Source organism: Eucalyptus grandis, chromosome 10, assembly GCF_016545825.1.
Source record: "Eucalyptus grandis isolate ANBG69807.140 chromosome 10, ASM1654582v1, whole genome shotgun sequence".
Taxonomy (NCBI): domain Eukaryota; kingdom Viridiplantae; phylum Streptophyta; class Magnoliopsida; order Myrtales; family Myrtaceae; genus Eucalyptus; species Eucalyptus grandis.
Window position 1 is genome coordinate 5,923,148 of NC_052621.1, and position 22,183 is coordinate 5,945,330.

The 22,183-nt window shown below is 38.2% G+C and overlaps 2 protein-coding genes across 4 annotated transcripts; both read left to right on the top strand.

Annotated features, from left to right (window-relative positions):
- Nucleotides 1–1,859: 1,859 nt before the first annotated feature.
- On the top strand, nucleotides 1,860–3,012 carry LOC104421384 (hypothetical protein). Its single transcript, XM_010033304.3, has 2 exons — nucleotides 1,860–2,245; nucleotides 2,556–3,012. The coding sequence occupies exons 1-2, from the start codon at nucleotides 1,974–1,976 to the stop codon at nucleotides 2,656–2,658; spliced, it is 375 nt and encodes a 124-aa protein (XP_010031606.1). The 5' UTR covers nucleotides 1,860–1,973; the 3' UTR covers nucleotides 2,659–3,012.
- A 2,035-nt stretch (nucleotides 3,013–5,047) lies between these two features.
- Nucleotides 5,048–21,946, top strand: LOC104421385 (structural maintenance of chromosomes protein 3). Of its 3 annotated transcripts, none has more exons than XM_039303321.1 (30): nucleotides 5,048–5,283; nucleotides 5,848–5,888; nucleotides 6,005–6,080; nucleotides 6,592–6,630; nucleotides 6,730–6,797; nucleotides 6,885–6,956; nucleotides 7,396–7,475; nucleotides 7,581–7,659; nucleotides 7,756–7,873; nucleotides 7,947–8,122; nucleotides 10,885–11,130; nucleotides 11,214–11,335; nucleotides 11,888–12,032; nucleotides 13,298–13,470; nucleotides 13,543–13,642; nucleotides 15,661–15,797; nucleotides 15,898–16,099; nucleotides 16,576–16,663; nucleotides 16,748–16,897; nucleotides 17,659–17,810; nucleotides 17,950–18,141; nucleotides 18,219–18,402; nucleotides 18,485–18,555; nucleotides 18,638–18,789; nucleotides 19,543–19,711; nucleotides 19,802–19,948; nucleotides 20,277–20,372; nucleotides 20,848–21,022; nucleotides 21,300–21,497; nucleotides 21,592–21,946. In XM_039303321.1, the coding sequence occupies exons 2-29, from the start codon at nucleotides 5,874–5,876 to the stop codon at nucleotides 21,488–21,490; spliced, it is 3,615 nt and encodes a 1,204-aa protein (XP_039159255.1). In that variant the 5' UTR covers nucleotides 5,048–5,283; nucleotides 5,848–5,873; the 3' UTR covers nucleotides 21,491–21,497; nucleotides 21,592–21,946. The 3 variants fall into 3 exon arrangements, with proteins under 3 accessions (XP_039159255.1, XP_010031607.1, XP_018719702.1); XM_010033305.3 differs by having other exon boundaries at nucleotides 5,049–5,283; nucleotides 21,690–21,946; XM_018864157.2 differs by lacking the exon at nucleotides 5,048–5,283 and adding an exon at nucleotides 5,355–5,489 and having other exon boundaries at nucleotides 21,690–21,946.
- The last annotated feature ends 237 nt before the right edge of the window (nucleotides 21,947–22,183 follow it).

Consider the following 22,183-nt stretch of genomic DNA (forward strand, 5'->3'; position numbering starts at 1 on the left):
GGGGTTTTTCATGGTAAAAAAAATAGTTTGGGGTAAATTTGTCACAAAGATTTTTCGAAATGAAAAAAAGAAGAAAGATAAAAAAGGAAGAAAAAGAAAAGAGAAAATAAAAATAAAAAAATTATAATTTCGATTTTTATAAAGTTAAAGAGAGAAGGGAGGGATTATAATGTTTTTGTTAAAGATGAGTTTTCAACTCAACCCATTTAAAACCCACTTAAGACCCATCTATCTTAAACCTTTAATTGTAAAACCCACTTAACTCTCTTTGTTATAAACAAGGCACCTCTAGCGGTGGTCATGAAGGCCCTGAAAGCCTGCGGCGGAGGTCGTGGCGCGGCGGGCGTGAGGCAGAAGGCTGGCATTTGGGGAATGTAAGTCCAAAAATAATTGCCAAACACACTTACATTTGTCCAAGGACCTTTAGAGGTCTAAAGGGCTTTGTGAAGTGGTTGCCAAACGCAGCCAAAGAGCCGTAAGAAAGTGACCGTGTGAGCTGACGGTGAGTGTCATATTGATTAACACTTGCGCATTTCATTGACAACGTTTTCCTTACAATTACTAAGAGCTAGTCTATTGTTAAAGATATGAGTAAGGTTTTGTGCCAAATTTCATAAATTTTAGGAAAATTTCAAATAAGGCCAAAAATATTTTTTATTTTTTTAAATAAGAGTTTGAAGTGAATTTTATTTTAAATAAGAGTTTAAAATGTCCATATCAATCTCAAAAAGGGTGTTAACTTACTAAACGTGAAGGGCAATTTTGCCTTTTTAAATTTTTAACATTTTTCTTATTTTTCTTTAAAAAAACCTAAAAAAACTACCAAAAAAAGAAGAAGAAGAAAAGAAAACACAGGCAAAAGGGTACTTCCCATCTATGGCCGCCGCCTCATCGTCGGTGGGTCGACAATGAAGGTCGACGGGGTCACTAGCGCTTGGGGGAGGGCTAGCGACCTTAGCCAACTAGAGGTGAAGGCTTGCCAGTTTGAGCCATTGCTAGAGGCGAGAGGGGGTGCTGACCCTTTCCTAGATCTAAGCAAGGGTCGCCTACCCTCGATCGATATGGGCGAGGATCGTCAGTCATTGCGCAAGCCTAGTGGCCCTCGCCTAGTCCCCAGCTTAGAGAAAGAATCGCGAGCGAAGCTTTGCAGCTTCTGAATGCGATCACAAGGAAATAGAGCAAGGGACTTAGAGAGGAGGGTGAGGATCAAGAAGGGCTTTGTGGAGATGACGGAGACGAAGAAGGAGAGGGATGGCACAGCGCTACTAGTGTGTACTTGTTTCCCGTTGCCACCGTCATCTCTATCTCCTCTCTTCCTTACCACATTCCATCTTCTCTCTCTATGCTTCTAGTGGATGCTGGGCGAGGGCGACTGGCTTGCTTGAGGGCTAGTGACCCTCGCCTAGATTAGGGGAGGGTAAGCGCCTTGCCCAGATTTGGGAGAGGGTCGCCGCTCTCTCCCGCCTCTGGCGAGGGCTTGATGGCTCTAGCCTCTGGTTGGCCAGGTTGCTGGCTCTCCCACAAGTGCCGATGACCTCGCCAACCTTCACCACCTCCCCACCGGTGATGGGGTGGTGGATGTGTTTTTTTTTTTTTTGGTTTTTAAAAGAAAAAAGAAAAAAAGAAATTTAAAAAGACAATATTGCTCTTCATATTTGGTGAGTTTTCTTTGCAACCGATATATGTATTTTAGATTCTTATTCGAAATAAGATTCACTTTAGGTCATTATTTAAAAAAAATGAGGGCATTTCAAGCTCTCGTTTAGAATTTTCTCTAGATTTTTCATGAAATTACTCTATTCCGTCCTGAGTATGTACGAGAAATTTCGATTTCATTTGCGTTAGCTGTTCACCAGGCTAGGACAAAGGTAACAAAACATGCCAAAAACCCGAGTCCCATGTGACTTCTTCCGCTCCACAAAAGCTCTATCCTCTTCTCTTTTATCACGAAACTTTCAATTCCCAACTTCGATATGCCCTGTCTCAATTCGTCCATGGCGTTCTCTCTGTCCTCGGCTCCTTCGTTTCCGTGCTCAACGCCCTGTGCCAATCCCGGGCGGCTAATTTGCTCGAGCCTCGTCGTAAGATGTGAGGCCGACGGTTCATCGGCGGCGGCGGCGAGATCGAAGCTAGAGGTAGGCTCTCCAGTTATCATGACCGAGGCTCCTACGATGATCAAGACCGCGGCGTCCGTTCCATGCCTACGGATTAATTCTGGCTTGGTCAAGCCCGGAGATGTAGGCAGGTACGTTCGGTTTGTTCAGACCGTCCTAAATTCATAAACTGCTTGCAAACGAAACCGAACGAAACCGAAAATTAAAGCCACTAATTCAAACAACTCAGTATGTTTTCCAAATTTTTCTGTCATTTCCAATGAAGAACATTGGAAACTCGAATATCATATGCTTTACGATTATGATGAAATTGCCAAAGGAAAAAAAAAAAAAATTTCATTTTTATACATGGATTCTATCTTCTGAGACCAAATAGGCTGTATTACCACGCCCGCCGTGTGATTGATTTGGTTTTCTCCCGAATTTGCTTGGCGAATGCAGAATCGTGTCGAGGAAGCCGAAGGACGTATGGGCGGTCCGTCTCGCGATCGGGACTTACCTCATCGACGGCAAGTACTTTGAGCCGTTGAAGCTTAACGATTGATTCGAATCAGGATGTATTGATGCGCGGTGCAGCCCAAAGTTTATGCATATTCGGGGGATTTTGGTATAGTTCGATGCTATTTATGGGGAGCCTCTGTTGGAAAAAAGGTTCGATTGGTGTACTGATCTTCAAGCAAACCTAGCCCTGATCCCAGGTTTCTCGAGTCGATGCTCAGGAGAATTCAATGTTACTTGCTCAAAAGAAATAATCAATCGTCATTTGGGTAACTTGCCAGAGGATTCACGTTACATCAGACCATAATCAAGGAACCCATCTAGTCAAGCAAAGATTTAATTGCAATTTACAACGTTTCACGTGTGTCACAACTTGAAATATATACATACTTGTGCTTGACCAGGGGAAATTTCCATGTTCTGTTTCATATTCACACATGCCCAATTTCACTTTTTTTTCTATATTAAATCTTAAGTTTATAAATATGATAAAATTAGATATTTTATTTTTACCATCGGTCGAAAATACGGTTTTCTATTTCTTCACATTTTTTCCCCTTTCCGGTGTAGACGCGAGTGTCCATGACTTGAACTAGCACAAAAGAGAGTATATATTTGAGCATTGTGATCTAGTGAATTCCTCTTCATTAGGTGGAACGAAGGAAACAATCGCACTAAATGCCTCGGCAACTATCGATATGTACGTTGGAATCGGTTACCTAAAACTAGAAGTCCCATAATTTCAGCAGGAAAACTTCGTCGAAAGTCCGGGGGTGTCAACCCAGATTTGCCAGATCATCCGCGTGCCTAATGGCTTCCCCAAACTCGCGGCTTCATCTAAAATCCATCTGCATTTCTCATCGTATGCAGAAGTTCGTCGGCCGCCACGACATCGTCACGAGAGCGTGGCCAAATTGCCATTCGCGCCATCGGGAACGGGATCGCCATGGGGAATGTATCTAACAGTTCGAAAAAATAATAATGACAAAAGGTGAAGTGGCATAGGAATCGAGTCCTCCAGTTAGGATAAGCTCACACCGCATCTATCCTCTCTTTTCTTCAACGTCGATCTCAATCTGGTCGTCTGTGTTCACCTTGTACGATTCACACACTAGTCGAATCTATCCACAATCTTTATTAAACCTAGAATCGGTATATCCTCTTTCCCAGGTTACTCTCAATGACATATTCACCGTATTTCCTATTTTTCCTCGATGCAATAAGAAATGGGAATGACGCCAATGTTCAACAAGTCAACATAAATAAATTTTAGATTTGAGATAAATGGCGGCACTAAGAGAGAGACGAGAGTACTTCGGTAAGTTAACTAGAAAAAAGAGTCTCTTAGCCAAAACATAAATAGAAATAGTACTGCTTTATTAATAATAATGGATAAGTATGTTGAAAATTCTAAAACTTGTCAATAAAATGTAATTTAGTCTTAAAACTTTCAAAAAGTATAATTAAATCATAAAATTTATCACGAAAGTACAATCGAATTCTAAAACTTTCAAAAAGTGCAGTTATGTCCTAAAATTTGTAAAATTTTGTCATATTAAATCATTTTGTTGATAGTGCATTTTGAAAGTTTTAGAATTCGATTATACTTTCATGATAAGTTTTAGAACTTTATTATATTTTTTTTAAATTTTAAGACTAAATTACACTTTATTAATAAGTTTTAAGACTCTTAGGGGCTGTTTGTTTACTTTTGTTTCCGTTACCCAAAACAAAAATTTCCGTTTTTTTGTTTCGGGGAATAAAAAAAGAACAGAAACGCGTTTGTTTACACTTTTGCTCCGGGGAACAAATTTGGAACAAAAAAAAAAAGAAAAAACTGGTTTCTTGTTCTCGAAAATACTTTCGAAAAATAATTTTTCTATTTCCTATTTTTTCATTCTCTTTCTTTTCTTCTTTTTTTCTTCCTCTTTTTTTCTTTGGTCGGTTGTCAGTCTCGGCCATGGCCGGCGATCGGCCCGTCGAGGGCCGACGACCTCGCCTGAGCATTGCCGTGGTTGGGCGAGGCTGCTGGCCCTTGACGGCTGGTTGCCGACTATGGCTGAGGCCAGCGATCGGCCAAAAGGAAGAAAAAAGAAAAAAAGAAAAATAAAGGAAAAATAAAATAAAAATATAAAAAAATTAAAATAAACAAAAAATTATATAAATTTACCAAACGTGTTTCCATTCTTTTTTTTTCAGTCTATTTCGGGAATAGAAATTTTGTACAGTTATTATATGCGTTATTCTGTTCAAAATTTTTTCTATTTCTGTTTCTTGAAATAATTTTTAAATAGAAACAATACTGATCGCGCTCTCACTGCACTTATTTCTTAAATAAATGAATATATATTCACAGGCCTGCTTGAGTTCTTACACGACATAGGCCGCGCGACTCGGGAGAAGTTGGTACTCGAAGTAAAACCCGACCCGCCCGGCCACAACCACGCAAGCACAAGCACAAGCACATGCTCGAAGCTCGACAGCAGTTAATGGCAGCAAAATCCAGAAGCAAAAGAGATCCCCTTCTTCTCTCCTTCGAAAAAGTGAAAAGAGATTCCCCCCTTTCTCCCCTTCGCGCCCATTTCCCTCTCCCCAACCTCCAGCTCCCTCCTCCCATGGCCGATCGGTGACGTCAGCTTCACGCCCCCCCCCTCGCCCCGCTGTTTCGACCGTAAGTCCTCCATCTCCTCCCTCCTAGTCGCTGCTGCTGCTGCCCCTGCTCTCCCTCTCTGGTCATGCCGACTTGCTCGGGAATCCCTGGGCCCGCGGAGGCCGACCTCGCCTCCCGCGCCGCCGCCGGAACCCTAGAATTCTCCGGCGCCGGCTTCTCGCTCGCCTTCCGTTCGCTCGGTTTCGTCGGAGCTCCGTCGTGACCGGGTTTGGAGCCCTCTTTCCTCGCGCGCTTAGGTTTCTAGGGTTTCGAGCTCGGTCGAGTGTGTTCCGCTGACTCTGCTACGCGGTGTTTCGTTCCGTCGTCTCTAGGCGCGCGCGCGCGCTTTTCTGCGCTCCGGCGGAATGCGAATTGCTTCCGGCTGCTGTATCTATGCAGCGGTTTGAGCTCCGAGATAGTTCGTCTTGTTATCGGCTCAATCTGTGTTAGGACCTAGACCGTTATAGGATTGTCATAGCTCTTCCTTCAGGTTGTTATGAGGTTGCTTAGTGTTGCGAGTGTATTTCGAGGTTTGGTTTCTAATGAGGTTCGCAGCTGAGAGATGCTTCTGCATTTATTTCGCAGAGGCCTGCTGATTCGGGGATTGCAAGATGTACATCAAGCAGGTACTTTTTGGTTGGGATGAGCTATTACTTTCGGAACTTGACTTGTTTGGTGCTTACTGCAATGATTTGCCACCTTCTAGTTGCGTTATGCATTTGTCGTTTGAATACTGGTTCAGGTTATAATCGAAGGGTTCAAGAGCTACAGAGAACAAGTTGCTACATCGACTTTCAGTCCAAAAGTTAACTGTGTTGGTATGGGTGATCTTCCTTTCTTGTCATTTTCTCTTATGCTGAATTCCCGCAATGCTTTCGAGTGCTAGGCATGCCCCTATGTGAGATCATGTCTGGCGGTCTATATGCCACATGGTAACTAAATTTTAAGTTTAGGGTTTTCCCTTAAGTTTATATAATATCTCTCGACTGTTTTCCGCATTTATAAAATCAATCCATTCCCTTTATGGTTTTCTGGAACTAGAGAAGCACATCTTAATTGACTAAATTTGGATTCGTGTTTCAGAATATTGGAAAAGGAGCCTTGATTTTCTTCTCATATTGTACCTTGACAGTGTCTATATTCAGGACGAGCTGTACTACTATGATCATCCATATGCACCATAATCACAGCTTACTATCTTCTATTGGCATATCTAGTTCCTGTCATCCCCTGTTAAATGTTGTTAATATAGCAGTTATCTTACTTACTTAAAGAATAGAGTTGCCTTTTTTTTTTTATAATAAATTTTCCGGCTGAATTGATCTGCAGTTGGTGCTAATGGATCTGGCAAATCAAACTTTTTTCATGGTAAGTGAAAAAGGGGTTGACTGTTGTTATGTTTTCTTTTATATTTACTGGTTAGCTGTGAAAATTATAAGAAACCTGCACTCTTTGGATGTGATGCAGCAATAAGATTTGTGTTAAGCGATATTTTTCAGAACCTGCGCAGTGAAGATAGACATGCCCTTCTCCATGTATGTTTCACCATATAGTCAGCATGCTTTTTATCCTCTCGGGTGTTACTATATACGTGTTGAGATGATGTTGGCTGGAATTAACAGGAAGGTGCAGGACACCAAGTTTTATCGGCTTTTGTGGAGATTGTCTTTGATAACTCTGACAACCGCATTCCGGTAATACTCCTATTTGCATTAAGCTTTCTTGATTTGGGTGTGTTAGAACATTTAAATGATAAATCACGCCTTCATCTAATAGCTTAAGCTTTTAAAACAGTTGGCAGTGGTCCCACAAATTCCCATGGGACAAAAATGGAATGGTCTTTGTTTCCTTTTTATGATGTTGCGACAGCGAACTTTATTCAGAATACCCTGTGGTTTCTGCCTTGATGGGTTCTGAAGTGCTTAAATTTAGTGTTTTACTAGCTGAAGAGAAGATATTTGTGCCAATTGTTGGTATTACTATTGTAGAGACAGACTATTCGTCATCACAATCTCTTTAAAACATCTGTTGCAATCTTCTTCTGGGCCTTACATTTTGATATGCTATTTAAAAAAAAAATGTGTTTATTCTCTCTATCAATCAGTCTTAGTTTTGGTGCACCCTCTATGACAGGTTGATAAGGAGGAAGTGCGCTTGCGTAGAACCGTTGGTTTGAAGAAGGATGAGTATTATTTGGATGGAAAGCACATCACGTGAGTGTTGCCCATTGTCGGGGAATGTGTATCCCAAGTGAATTCATGTCTTAAGCTTTATATTCAGATTTGTGTGACTGAATTTTCAAGCTATGTTGATGGCAGGAAAACCGAAGTTATGAATTTACTGGAAAGTGCTGGGTTTTCTCGCTCTAATCCTTATTATGTGGTGCAACAAGGAAAGGTATGCCCTCATTATTCTCTTTGCTTGTCCCAAATTTTCTCTATTTCTTTTTCTATATTGTTTGCTATCTTCTTTCTTCCTTCTGTGCGGTTATAGATCGCGTCATTGACTTTGATGAAAGACTCTGAGCGGCTGGACTTATTGAAAGAGATCGGTGGGACTAGAGTTTATGAGGAGAGACGTCGTGAGAGTAAGAAAATCATGCAGGACACTGGTAAGTCATCCAAGTGTATCCTTCATGCATGAGTATTTATTATTTGTCAATCTTATTGCTTTCTTCTGAGTAGGTAATAAGAGGAAGCAGATTATCCAAGTTGTTCAGTATTTGGATGAGAGACTAAAGGAACTGGATGAGGAGAAAGAGGAATTGAGAAAATATCAACAGCTCGACAGGCAGCGTAAATCCTTGGAATACACAATTTATGATAAGGAGCTTCAAGATGCTAGACAGAAGTTAGCCGAGGTAGTGCTTTTACCAAAAAGAATTGCATCTGCTTATATTCCATTATTTTATCAGTTAAGCAGCTATAATACTTAGGACAATAAACTCACGATAACATGATTAAATATTAGATAGAGTTTTCTGGCTGAGGATCAGTAGCTTATTCCATTATATATATTTTTAAATTCTTTCTTATTGGTCCATCTTATGTGAGCTTGAGGCCAATATGGTTTGTGCTTTCAAAATTTACTAAGATGATAGGGATGGAAGTGGGATGGTTTTGGAATGACTGGCCTTGTCCCAAACTTGTTGACTTTCTATTACTTTCCAGACACGGTAGTGAGATTTGATGTAACATCCCATACCCTGCTCATTGAAGTAGTCAGCTATTTACAACCAATGATGGTATTTTTATAACTGATAAATTATCTCACATGAACTATACAAAAGGCCACCTCAAATTTGCAGACGCTACCATTTAGTCAAACTTTTAAATACAACCTACGGAGTGGCAAAATATAAATTTGACAGTATTTACTACCAGCGATCATAAAAATCTAAGATCTAACAATAAGGAGAAGCTAGGTTTGAAACAGTGATTGATGCTGCAACAAATCAGATCATAATAAAACTTTCTGTGATTCGTAAATTTTTACAAGAGTAAGTTGTTATGAAAGTCCCGAAAACTGTTCCAAGCCCTAGCAGGGTTAAATATCTATGCATATTTGTTAAGGGCCTGATTGTTTAGGGTTAAGTGAAAAGCAAAAAGCTGCCAATATTAAAACATTTTCCGAATTTTAAAAAATCAATGAAAATTTATATGTGAATTTATGTGTCAACATTTATATGTTGTTAAAGATTAGGTTAAAAAAATTCATCATTCGTCCATTGCAAAATTTAGATTAAGCAAAAAGTGAAGGGAAAAAGCCACCAAAAATCCTAAACTATACCTCACCGTAACACATTTACCGCGAACTTTTTTTTTTTTTGACACAAAAACCCAAACTTGTACCCATGTGATACATGTACCTCAAACTTGTACTGGTTTGTGTACCTCTTTTTTTTTTTTTTTTTTTTTTTTTTTTTTGTGACACAAAAAATCATAAACTTGTATTCGTGTGACACATTTATCACACATTTTATGGTATATGTGTCCCGTTAGTACAAGTTTGGAGTTTTTAGTGTCATAAAAAAATAATTTAGGGTAAATGTGTCGCACGGATATAAGTTTGGGGGTTTTTTGTGTCACAAAAAAAAGTTAAGGGTAAATGTGTCAGACGGGTATAAGTTTGGAGTTTGTTGTGTTGCAAAAAAAAATTTCTAGTTAAATGTGTCACAGTGGGCATAGTATGGGTTTTTTTGGTGGCTTTTCCCAAAATTAAAAACTATAAGTCTTTCCAGACATCACTTAAATAACCAAGGATTATATAGGAAATAAAGGCATCACAGTAATTATACATATTGGGTTCGGTATTGAAGTTGCCAACTATTATATCCCAAACCTGTCCCAAATCCTTAGGGTTTTCTGCAATTGATCCCAAACCCATCCAACCTTTCAACATGCCAAACCCGTTCACATGCCATTATGGTTTGGGTGGGTCAGATACCCTGCCTCCATCTCTTAAGATTACATTTTTGGCATGAGAATATCCCTTTCATATGGAGAAGGGCATCATCTTCATTGATACTGGCATGTAAAATTGAGGGTGAGGTAACAATTGGGGTTGATGATATAAAAAATCAACAGATTCTAACTCCTGCCATGCTTCTGTGGATATTAGGACCTTGGGAAGGTCATCAACACTGTTTCATATGATGTATGCTTAAAAAACTTAAAATCCATTTATGAAGTCACAAGGAGAAATTAGACGGGGGCTTATTTTAGTATCAAAGCTTTTCCCTTTTCTCAAAAATAGACACACATGATATGGACATGGAGAAACTAGATTTACAATAGTAGCAGGTGTGAATTTTTCTTCCTGGTTTTGATATGGTGAAATAGAAATTCTTGGGATAAGAGCAATTTCAACGTTGATTGTTTAGTGTACTCAAATACAATTATTTAGGATTGTGAGGATTGACGACTGAAACCAATAATACGAGTGATTGAAGGGGCTGTTGGCAGTAAATACGTGGGTGATAATATTGCTTTAAGGAGATGCAGTATAGGATGCGACATTGCTTGGTTGGTGCTGCTACTTCAGGACTAACTTGGATAGGATATGGATTTGTGGCAAAGCTAGTGATGAATGTCTCAGTCAAGTCTTTTTTTGACATTAGTGCTTGTCAATTGCCATATCAAAGCCATAAACCATCTAGAGATTGAATATTTTACTTAAAACAATGTGAATCACCCCCTTTAGAATGTGCCTGCAATTGTACATCTATGCAAAAATGTATTTGTCTTGATTTGGATGGTTTGATTTTGTGTTATTCAATGCTTTAGTTTATCTAGAAAGTGGTCATCAATCATACACGTGTTGTTATTTTTCCATGTTATTTGTCAGGCATAAATCTAGTTAGTTTGTCTATTTTCTCCCTTGTTTCTATGTGATCAAGTGCTCTAATAATTGCATGATGCTCGTAACTATTGTGCCAAGGATCTTAATTGTGCAACCCTATGTCAAGATTATAAGTGTGATCGGGGTGACTACATTTCCTCAAATTCAGCTGATTTATTGTTCATACAGAATGATTGTGTAAATACAAATATAGTTATAGTAGGACTCAAACAATTGATCGGGAGGCAATTGATGTCCAAGTGGTTTTTTGGCCTCACTTAGATAGAGGAGGCTCGGTCGAAGGTCTCTGACACATCAATTAAGAGCTACAACAGTTCTCTTGATGCTCGTGAGAAGTCCAAAGAGTTGGATGAAAAATTGAAAGAATTAACTAAAGCAGTTCATGGCTTAAGTAAGGAAAGGGAAGCAGCAGAACAGCGAAAAACAGAAGCTGTGAAAAAGCAGACAGAGCTTGAGCTTGATGTCAAGGACTTGCAAGAAAAAATTTCGGGGATAATGAGAGCCAAGGTATATCTGTGATTATTTCCAAGATCTCCTATACAATTTTGGATATTATGCAAAGGACATGCTCTGAATTCTATTTCTTTCAGGAGGGAGCTGCGAAACAGCTTGAGATTTTACAGAAAGAAATTCAGGACTCAACTGAGGAGCTCAGTAAAATTACTCCTCTGTATGACAAACAAGTTGGTCTTGAACAGGAGAAAACTAAAAGGTAATACAGCGCATCTTCAAGAAGTGCATGTTTTGTGTATAAATCATCAGATTCGTAACCCTTATGCTTTTGTTGCATTCTGTGGTAACTTGCTTCCATTATTGTCATTCTAGTCTTTTCTCTTGCTAAATTGTTTTTATGGTCCTTACAATTGTGACTTGACCTCTACTAGACTGAATTCCTTTATTGAGTTTTCTTGTTGTCATCAGGATGGATTTCTGTCATGAGAACCCTTTACACGATGCAAGTTTGTTGACTTTCTAAACTATGTAGAACCATCTAGTAGTTTGTCATTTCTCTTGGCTAATTTCAAGTTACTGTACTGGTGCTTGTGATTCCATCTGTCTCCCTTGCATTCAGCCTTTTGTTTCCTCCTGCTAAGTTTTGCCTTCTCCTTTTTAATAAAGCTTATGGGATCAACTGTGCATGTATTCATATAGTTTTCTGTACTTAAAATTCTGCTAAATTTGTAATCGTGATTTTGTTAGATTTGCCTTTCGGCTGTCTTCTTGTAAGAACTCTCTTGTACTTATGAAGTTCCTCATGATGTAGAATTATGGAGCTGGAGAAACGGCTTAGCATTATATATCAGAAGCAAGGTCGGGCCACCCAATTTTCAAGTAAAGCTGCTCGGGATAGATGGCTCCAAAAGGAAATTGATGATCTTGAACGAGTTCTTTCTATTAATTTAACTCAGGTCAGAACACTTGTGTTATTTTATGCTTACAATTTTCTCTTTGATAGATGCATCTCTTGTGCCATGCCTGACCGAAAGTATTTTGGATAAGTGTATAAAGGAGTGCCAGTTCCCAATGTGCTTGATATTTTAACTGGAAAATACTGTGTTGTCTCACTTCTCATTCCTTAGAAGTTTCCCTATGCATAATATAAGAAAGCTTAACAAACGAGTCTATCAATATAAATTGCCGTATGTTTTATCCCTTTCAAAGAGGGAAGTTTACCACTTCATCCACTTCCAAATTAACTACCTGTTCGAAGTAACTCCCAATCCAATGACTTTTCTTTATATGTGACTTTTAAGCTTAGAGTATGTGTGTAGTATGTGGTAAACCCTAGCAATCATTTACCAGAAAAAAAATAAAAAAGAGGTCTGACTGATCCATCAAAGAAAAAAGAATGAGAAAGTGGTTTCTCTGCAAGTAAAATAATACAAGTTCACCCATCTAATTTGTATATTTCAATTGACAATACCAGACCCCTAATTTTCGGTGCTGTTAGTTTTATCTTCCTCAAAATTATTAGGGACATTGCAGGACTGATGGAAGCTGACAACTTTCTTTGTTTCCTGTTTTCACTGAAATACAGTCCTTTTGATGCCCAAATGTCCCGTTTAACCAGTAGCAGTTTCAACTCAAAAACAAACTGAAGAATGCTTTAGAAATACGCTATGAGTGGGGACTGAAATTCAATAGCTGTCCAAGAAGCCTTTCCATGCCTTTCCTTATTGGATGTTCTCTTTATTTGTATAACTAATTAGTTTATAAGTCAGTACACTATTTTTTCATTTTTCTTAGACTAAAAAAGAGGAGTAGCATGAGAGGATTTGATGCACTCATTGGCTTTGGTGCTGGCCAAAAAAGTTCTTTGTTGTACTTTAGATCAATTGAGATGATCTAAATGCTGTTTAAAGTTCTTAATGTTTGTTCCTGGTGGAACATTGAAATTGTTCCTCTTACCTGGTTTTTGGTACTTTTACAATCTTGAGGAGTAGCTTCGTTTTAGATGATAGTAACTATTCTACATAAAAATAAAATCAGAGGCAGATCCATTATGCTACATGTTGGCTTCTTTCATCTGTTACCATACATTGCCTTATGATTTCAGTGGTGATTCACTTTCATGTGGCTTGTCTGTCCAAAAAGACTATATTGCTGCTGCTGCTTCTTCTTTATTTTTTATTTTTTTAAAATCGTTGTTGGTTTTCTTTGCGTATGGTTATAGGAGCAAAAGCTTCAAAAGGAAATTGATCAGCTTAAGGCCGAGTCAAGCGAGCAAGATGTGTACATTGAGAACCGTAAAACTGAGATTGCGAGGTTGGAATCCCTCATTTCTCAGACAAGCGGAAGGCTAAGGGATTATAAGACACAGAGGAATAAGCTACAGGATGAGCGGAAGTAGGTTTTTATAACTTATTTTGAAATTGCTGGACATGTCTTGGGTTTCTTTCAATTAATCTTTGTTGACAGATCATTGTGGGACAAGGAAAGCGAACTTTCAACTCAGATCGATAAGTGGAAAGTAGAGGTTGATAAGGCAGAGAAGAACCTTGATCATGCAACACCTGGTGTGAGTAATCCTTTTTGTCTCAATTCTAATCGAATGTGTAAATATTCTATAAAAAATGCTTGTACATACATACATATATATTTATACATACATACATACATACATATATATTTATACATACATACATACATACATATATTATACATACATACATACATACATATATATATTATACATGTCAAATTTAGCCTGGATTAGTATGATGGAACTTACTTTTTTAAACTATTCTTTTTGGGGTTGATTTGGTGCAGAACTATTATGTGAAACGTGCATATTTTTAATGGGCCATTTCTTAGGCTCGGCTTTTTGTCCATATAATTCCAGGTTATAAACCACATGAATTGACTGGTTTTCTTAGCTTGATTGACCAAAAATGGATTTAAACTGATTAAATTGACCTATTGACTTGAAGGCTTAAAAGTCTAGTAATTGTGCCATTATGGTTGATTGCATAATTTTTCCACAAAAATATCAACTGCAAACTCCCATGGGCTATGTTTGAATTACTTATCAAGTACTTGCATCTTTATTAATAAAGTACTGCCCTCTTTTTTTTTTCCCTTTTTTGGATAGGTGAAAGAAAATATTACCATAGGGCACCGAGGGGTGCAAACCCATATATATAAGTTAAACTGACACAAATGGTTCATGAAATTTGGCCTAACGTGCAATGTCATCTCTGGATTTGTTCAATGTGGTCCTTGAATTTTAGCCTTATGTGCTATCACGTCTCTAAATTTTTAATTTATTCAATGCAGTCCTTGAACTTTTAGTATATGTTCAATTTAGCCCCTCAATTATATGAAAATGGTCAATATTATCTTTCCATATATTCAAGTAAATGGAATTTGTTGATTTGGCTTTCAATTTTGTACATTTGAATTGTGGACAAAAAAACACATTACACGTGGGTTATCCACATAAGATATTCAACTCAAATTAGAATATAATCATATTTTAAATTTGTTTAATTTGTATCGTTTGATAAAATGATTATCCATGTTATTTGATGACGTAGATTATTATATCCTGATTTGAGTTAAATATCTTACGTGGATAATCCACATGTAAATTGTTCAAACTTATCGGATTGTAAGCCAAATCAACCTATTTTGTTAACTTGAATTAATGGAAGGATAACCTTGGATATGTTTATATAGTTGAAGGACTGGATTGAACATTTACTAAAAGTTCAAGAACCGCATTGAACAAATTAAAAGTTCAGGAACATTGCATATTGGGCTTAAGTTTAGGGACCGAATTGAACAACTTAAAAGTTCAAGGACGACATTGTTTATTCAAGCAAAGATGAAGGAACATTTGTGTAATCATCCCTATGCAAAAAGAGCTCAAAAACAAAGAGCTCGGTAGACAAATTATTAGATGATTTGTAAATGCTTTAAAGTACTGCCTTTTCACTTGAGTTTGTTAAGTGCAATGCCTCAAATAAAATAAAATTTTGAGGTAAAGAACCAAGTGTCTTGAAGTTGCTGCATACCCCTTGAAAACAGAAATAGGTTTGTCCACTCAGAATGAAACAGTTTGTGGTATGTCCTTTCTATCTTTTCTTCTCTTTGGCCCTTTACAACCATTTGGTGGGCAAGGGGGTGAGGGTGGGCACAATATATCTTTAAGTAGCTAGTCTTTAATCAATGCCAGAGCAATCCTTTCATGAGGCCTTAATAAGAAGAGAGTTGAGTAGGTCGTAATTCATTGTTGCTTGGAAGGTGGTAGTTGTGTAGGTATAGGACTCTTTTGATTTGCTAACCTAGGGATTTGAACTAAATGCTTTAGGGAAAAATCCTAGCAAATTGCGCTAAAGGAAAATTCACCTTAGCAATATCTAAGTTGATTGCGTCACATTTAAATTTATTTTAGAGGCCATAGACATGAGTGTACTTAACATTTTATCACAAAATCGGGGATGTCCAAACCATATAAAGGGTGAAAAGCGTGGATTTGGCTGTAAAAGCAGTTCATAAAATGTATCATATGATATATTGTCTTCATATTTTCAGGATGTGAGGAGAGGGCTTAATTCTGTAAGAAAAATCTGCCGAGAGTACCAGATGTCTGGAGTTTATGGTCCCATCATTGAGTTGCTTGATTGTGATGAGAAGTTCTATACTGCAGTAGAAGTTACTGCAGGAAACAGGTAAGTGGAAATTGTTTTGTAACTTTTGTGTTTTCACTAGATTTTGGTTGTTGTATTTCTTGATTTTCCTGAGATGACTGATTCAGTTCATTCGAAACAGTTTATTTCAGGTGGTGGTTGAGAACGATGAGATTTCAACCCGGATTATTAGACACCTTAACTCACTGAAAGGCGGACGAGTCACTTTCATACCTCTGAACAGGGTTAAGCCCCCAAATGTACATTATCCACAGAGTTCAGATGTGATACCTCTATTAAAGAAACTGAAATTCTTACCAAATTACAATCCTGCCTTTGCCCAGGTTAGCCTTTCTCACTGTATTTATGTGCTAGAATCTAAAGCATTGCTGTTCTGCCCTTCTCAAATGAAGTTAGATATGTATGATGGTGAAACTTTTGAGAGATTGTAGTGGCAGGGTCCAAAGAATACTAGTTTTGTAGGATGTGAGGTGAGAGGCACTTGATTAAAAAATGGGCATAAGTCTTGTTTTATTCATCTTAGATATTAAGGGATGTGATATATCAAGTCCTTGTAGTTAAAACACCATTGCGTGATCACATCGCAATTTCTTATTAAAATTGATTATAATAATAAGTATTGGCTAAGAAAGAGCAGACTTTCATGAGGGAAGTGGTGGATAGTGGGTACATGTCTTAGGTACACTTCATAGATATCGGTTGGTAGTTACACTTCACACCTTGTATCCTATTGTTTGGCTTACTGCATGAAATTGGATGGAAATCAAATTTATGTTAAGGCCATCTTCTCTTTGCTTAGGTTTTTGCTAGAACAGTGATTTGCCGAGATTTGGATGTGGCTACAAGGGTAGCTCGCAATGATGGTCTGGATTGTATAACTTTGGAAGGTCAGTTAATATGTAATTGACTGGTTTATGGCATCCTTTTCTTTTGACACCTGTACATGGAACTCACTTTTAATTTTGTGGCAGGTGATCAAGTTAGCAAGAAAGGCGGTATGACAGGGGGATTCTATGACTATAGGCGCTCAAGGTTGAAGTTTATGAATATAATCAGGCAAAATACAAAATCAATCAACATGAAGGAAGAGGAACTGAAGAATATCAAGGAGGAATTGCAAAATATCCTTTTTGCTTATTAACAGTTGTCCCTTTGGTTCTTTATTCCAGAGGTGGTTCGGCTACTCAATTATTATCTTGCCAAATATATTTTGACAGTGTTTTTCAAAGTGCACTGGACTTGCCGGTTCACCTGGATGCACCAAGAACTGGTCTCTTTTATAATTATTGAAGTGTGACTGGTCAAAAATTGGATTCCAATGGTGATGCCCTGCTTGAATCAGTGAAATTGGACCTGGTCAGCCGGGTCAGAAATAGTTTCAATCTGGTTTCTAGAAAATCACATGCTTTAAAGCTACCACTAAGGGATCCATTGTTTCTAGTATTAAAAGTCCATAGATATAGTTGTTATGTGGAGATGCAGCAATAATATAAAACCCAGGTTTCAGGTAGAGCTCACGCGAGGGATACATGGTTCCTGAGAATGGGTTTAACATGCCTTTGACCAAGCTGGGTAGGCACATGTACAATTTTTTAATGCCAAGTAGACTCATTATTTAGTTTTTTTAAGGGATCATTGGGCCTAGAAGTGACAGAGGGATCCACTAACTTACTACAATGCAAATTTTGTTCCAACTTTCTTAACCAATGGTCACGAATTTTTTGGTCATTCATTTTTTATCTTTTTTAAGTTTCTTGGCTGTTTGTGGGTGGGCCTATACTTCTCTATGAGAAAATATCTGAGGACACCGAGCTGCTTTTTACTTTTGTCTCATTTAATCTTGGCCAAATTTTGTGGCTTTTTTTCACTTAACTTTTCTCACAGAAAGACCAGGAAATAACAGAACTTGTCTCTGAGCAGCAAAAAGTTGATGCTGAGCTGGCGCACGTTAAATCAGAGTTGGAACAGCTTAAACTAGATATCTCCAATGCGAAAAAGCAGAAACTGTTAAATACAAAAGCTACTGAAAACAAGGTATAAATGTTCTTGACTATGTCACATCACTTATCGTGCTTTATTGGCCTATTCAAATGCTTTTTTTAATGGGAGGTTCTACATTACCCCTCCCTCATTCTCCTGCCTTCTTGCTTGAGCGATACAATTTATTTTGCAGATGAAATCACTTGTGGATGTCAGAACTCAGATTGATCAGCTCAAAACCAGCATGGCAATGAAGCAAGCTGAAATGGGCACGGAGTTAATTGATCATCTAACACCTGATGAAAAAAAAGATCTGTCAACGCTGAATCAAGAAATAAAAGTTCTAAAAGAGGAGCTTCTTGACTGCAAGACAGATCGCATTGAGGTCGGCAATGAGAACCTTGGCTGAGTACAGTTATGCTGTTTTTGTGCATATTGTTCATCACTTATGTTTGTTTGCAGACCGAAACTAGAAAAGCGGAGCTTGAGACTAACCTTTCAACTAATCTCAAGAGGCGGAAGCAAGAGTTTGAGGCTATTATATCCTCATCAGAGACTGATTTGCATGAAAATGAAGCTGAATCAAAGTGGCAGGAGCTCAAAGATGCAGAATCATTGGTCATTGATGCAACCCAGCGATTAGAAGGTGAAAATTTTGGATTGATGGGATTATTGTTGTTTGGAGCTTTAGAATTGTTCATGCTTTTGACAGAAACTAAAATTGTCAGGAACTAATAGAAGTATAGACGAAACAAATAAACAAATCAAGAAGATTAAAGACGAGATGGCGAAGTTGAAGGTACTGTTTAATTTTTTTCAGTGTGGACAAAATGTTGGTATTCTACTCTTTTGTTTCTTCTCAAATGATTGCTCAAATGCAGGCTTTGGAGGACAACTATGAGAAAACACTTCAGGATGAAACTAAAGAACTTGAACAACTTTTTAGCCGGAGGAATACCCTTATAGCTAAACAGGATGAGTATTCAAAAAAAATAAGGAACTTGGGCCCATTATCTTCTGATGCTTTTGAGATGTAAGTTCCTTGTCTAACATTAAAAATGTTATGACTTTCATACTGTGGGCATCTTATTCATAATTTCTGTGATTGTTCGAATTACGGTTCTGTAGGTGAAATTTTCTTAATTGATACGTGTCAACAGAATAAGGCTTTGATTTCTATTAGAAGATATCCTATGTCATTTTCAAGGATGATTACTTTACTCTTGTTTTATAAGGAGGGATGAATTTCATTGTCATTTGAAAAGTATATGTGGTTTTGGCTAGACTTTTGTTCTCTCTGTCACACTTCAGTGGTCCCTTTGAGATCAGATAAAGTTTCGAAAGGATTTCATCTTTCCAAAGTGTAAATTTTGACTATTATTTTGGTATTCAATAGCAATTGTTTTTTACTTCAGCCATCCATCAAAACTTTGCTTTAAAAAGGGCACAAGTAGGAAAGAAGGGACCATTAGAAAAGTGTGAAGCCAGAGGGAGGGAGGGAGGAAGGGAGGAAGGGAGGAAGGGAGGCTTTTGTGAAAAAATACCAATTGAAGTGGAGGGTTTCTTCAAACAACAAGGAGCTATGTCAACTATTTAATCAAATTATATCGAGCATATTTCCTATCTCTTTTCAAGAGGGAGGGAGGGAGCTGCAAGTGCGATTTCTTGTTACTTAATGCCTCTTTCTAATTTTAGGACTTAAAAAGAGGTAATTGTACTGAATTATAATTTGGTTTCCGCCATTGAAGCTCATCAGACCTCAATTATATTATGTTTGAGATTATAGGTATAAACGGAGGAGCATCAAAGAATTGCAGAAGATGCTTCACAGATGTAATGAGCAGCTCCAACAGTTCAGTCATGTAAACAAGAAAGCACTTGATCAGTACGTGAACTTCACAGAGCAAAGGGAGGAACTTGAGAAAAGGCAAAGAGAACTAGATGCCGGTGACGAGGTATCATTTTGACAAATATTCATTTGTAACGAGCTTTTATGTGAACTAAAGTCGGATTATTTCCTGATTACATTGTTTCTCTAATTGCAGAAAATTGGTGAACTAATATCAGTTTTAGATCAGAGGAAGGATGAGTCAATTGAACGTACATTCAAAGGTGTTGCAAGGCATTTTCGAGAAGTATTCTCTGAACTGGTACAAGGCGGTCATGGACATCTGGTTATGATGAAGAAAAAGGTCTCTGTTTTTGTTTTCTGAAAATTCTAAAAGTTGTCATGACATTTTATATTGCAACTCATATTTCTGGTGATCATGCCTCCATAGTTTGTTTATTGGCAAAAAAGTTATTTTCCACCTGTCTCTTTGTTGATTATAAATTCGAGAGGGTACTTTTTCCCTTTTGGTGGGAGCTGGGAACAGATGCTCTAGCCGGAATTATGGCTTTGCCCGTCATTTTTGTTTATGCTTAACCTCTCTAGAGAGAAGAAGGTTGGATGTCCATCTCTGGAATACTCAATTTTCACTGCAAGCTAATACATGTATCCTGCTACACTTTAACTTGCAGGATGGTGATCATGCTGATGATGATCAAGATGATGATGGACCTCGTGAAGCAGATTTAGAGGGAAGGGTAGAGAAATACATCGGTGTTAAAGTCAAGGCATGTAATCTCTTGCTGTGCATTTGATTTTCCATTCTGATCAGTTGGTTTATTATGTGAAGCATGCACTTTTAACATATGCAGCCAATGATCCTTCTGCTGTTTTCTAACGGCAAAACACATCCCAAGTCCTTTTGAGTGAAAAAAGAAAAAAAGAAAAAAAAAAGCCCTAGTCCTTTATGTAAGTGTTGTTGGCCACATGGAGTGTTGTGCTATATTCTGTTTCTATTCTGAAAATCTTTCAGGACATGGGATGCAAGTTTGTTTTCTGTTGTCTGCTTCCTCTTCTTTTTTGGAGATAAGGGGTTTTATGAGGAGAGAGTCGTCCACTGGGAGGTAAAAGGGTGTGTTATTCCCTTGGAATATGGGCTTTTGGATATGGTCACTGCCTCCAGCCTCGGGACCAATTAATGATATCTTCCAGATTGCGAGAACAGAAGTATCTTCTTTCTGAGACTGATTCGTGGCATTGCAGGTTTCTTTTACTGGGCAAGGGGAGACACAATCGATGAAGCAATTGTCTGGAGGTCAAAAAACTGTTGTTGCCCTTGCCTTAATCTTTGCTATACAAAGATGCGATCCTGCTCCCTTTTATCTCTTCGATGAGATAGACGCAGCACTGGATCCTCAGTACAGAACAGCGGTCGGGAGTATCCTTTTTCCCCCCCTTTATCTTGACTTGGTCATTTGCATTCCTGAATACCTTTGTCCACTCGTTCATAGGCAAATCTTAATCTAATGCCTGATTGTTGTCATTCGGGCCTTTCTATGATGCAATTCTTTTCCAGGTGAATGCCGCCCCAGATTGTCATACCTCTAGGGCAAATTAGAAATGTTCGTGTGCCCATTTATTGATGCTCAGCTTTTTGAACTAGTAATATGTGTCGAGACATGCTGCTTTCAGGATATCCTTAAATCAACATTTAGATATGATTCGTCGTCTGGCAGACACATCAAGCACCCAGTTCATAACCACCACTTTCCGGCCTGAACTTGTGAAGGTTGCAGACCAGATATATGGTGTGACCCACAAAAATCGAGTAAGCCGTGTCAATCTTGTTTCTAAGGATGACGCATTGGATTTTATCGAGCATGATCAGTCGCACAATGCAGAGTGAGGCTAAGGTTAGTGCTCCGCTCAGTCTTGAACCTGTCATCGGTGTTATATACATGTTCGGTGGATCTGTGAGAAGGCATCCATTAACATTTAATTTTTCAGCATCTGCATAGTTTAAGGGGACTGGAGCACAAATCTCGCCATAGCCCCGCATTTTTCTTAGCTTTTAAAGAGTGACGATTGGACCTCGACATGTGCAGGAAATGCAGAGATGGTAGATGCTGTATAAAAAATTTGATGCCAAAGTCGACATTGTAAAGTATCCGTAACTTGCTATTTTAGATACGTAGGATGCTCATATCTTATGCTACACTTGGATCGATGCTGAGGTGGAGAGCTAGCGTTTTTGTACATATGACCGACAGATAGCCTAATGTATGACTACATTTACTGGAACTGCTTCAAAAAGAAAACTTATTTGCTCGATTTGCTATAATATGAACTTCAAGCTTTCACACCTTATGGCTTCGTAGTCTATTGTTCATCGGTAGTTGATTAATAAGTCATTTTCTCATAGAATATGTCATCATTTGACTAATCAAATTTCTGTCATTAATGAGGCTCATCATGGTTGTGACATGCGTTTATATACAACCCGATCACCGGTTCTCGCCGATAGTTTCATCAGATCCTTTGGTATCTGTAACATGTGGCATTACTGGTAGGCAAACTCTGTTAATGAATGCCACACGGC

Excerpts from the sequence above, each read along its gene's own strand:
- LOC104421384 (XM_010033304.3), top strand. The coding sequence starts at position 1,974 with ATGCCCTGTCTCAATTCGTCCATGGCGTTCTCTCTGTCCTCGGCTCCT. Across the intron at positions 2,246-2,555 it reads AAGCCCGGAGATGTAGGCAG|AATCGTGTCGAGGAAGCCGA; the intron begins GTACGTTCGGTT and ends TGGCGAATGCAG.
- LOC104421385 (XM_039303321.1), top strand. Across the intron at positions 6,957-7,395 it reads ACTCTGACAACCGCATTCCG|GTTGATAAGGAGGAAGTGCG; the intron begins GTAATACTCCTA and ends CCTCTATGACAG. Across the intron at positions 16,100-16,575 it reads ACAATCCTGCCTTTGCCCAG|GTTTTTGCTAGAACAGTGAT; the intron begins GTTAGCCTTTCT and ends CTCTTTGCTTAG.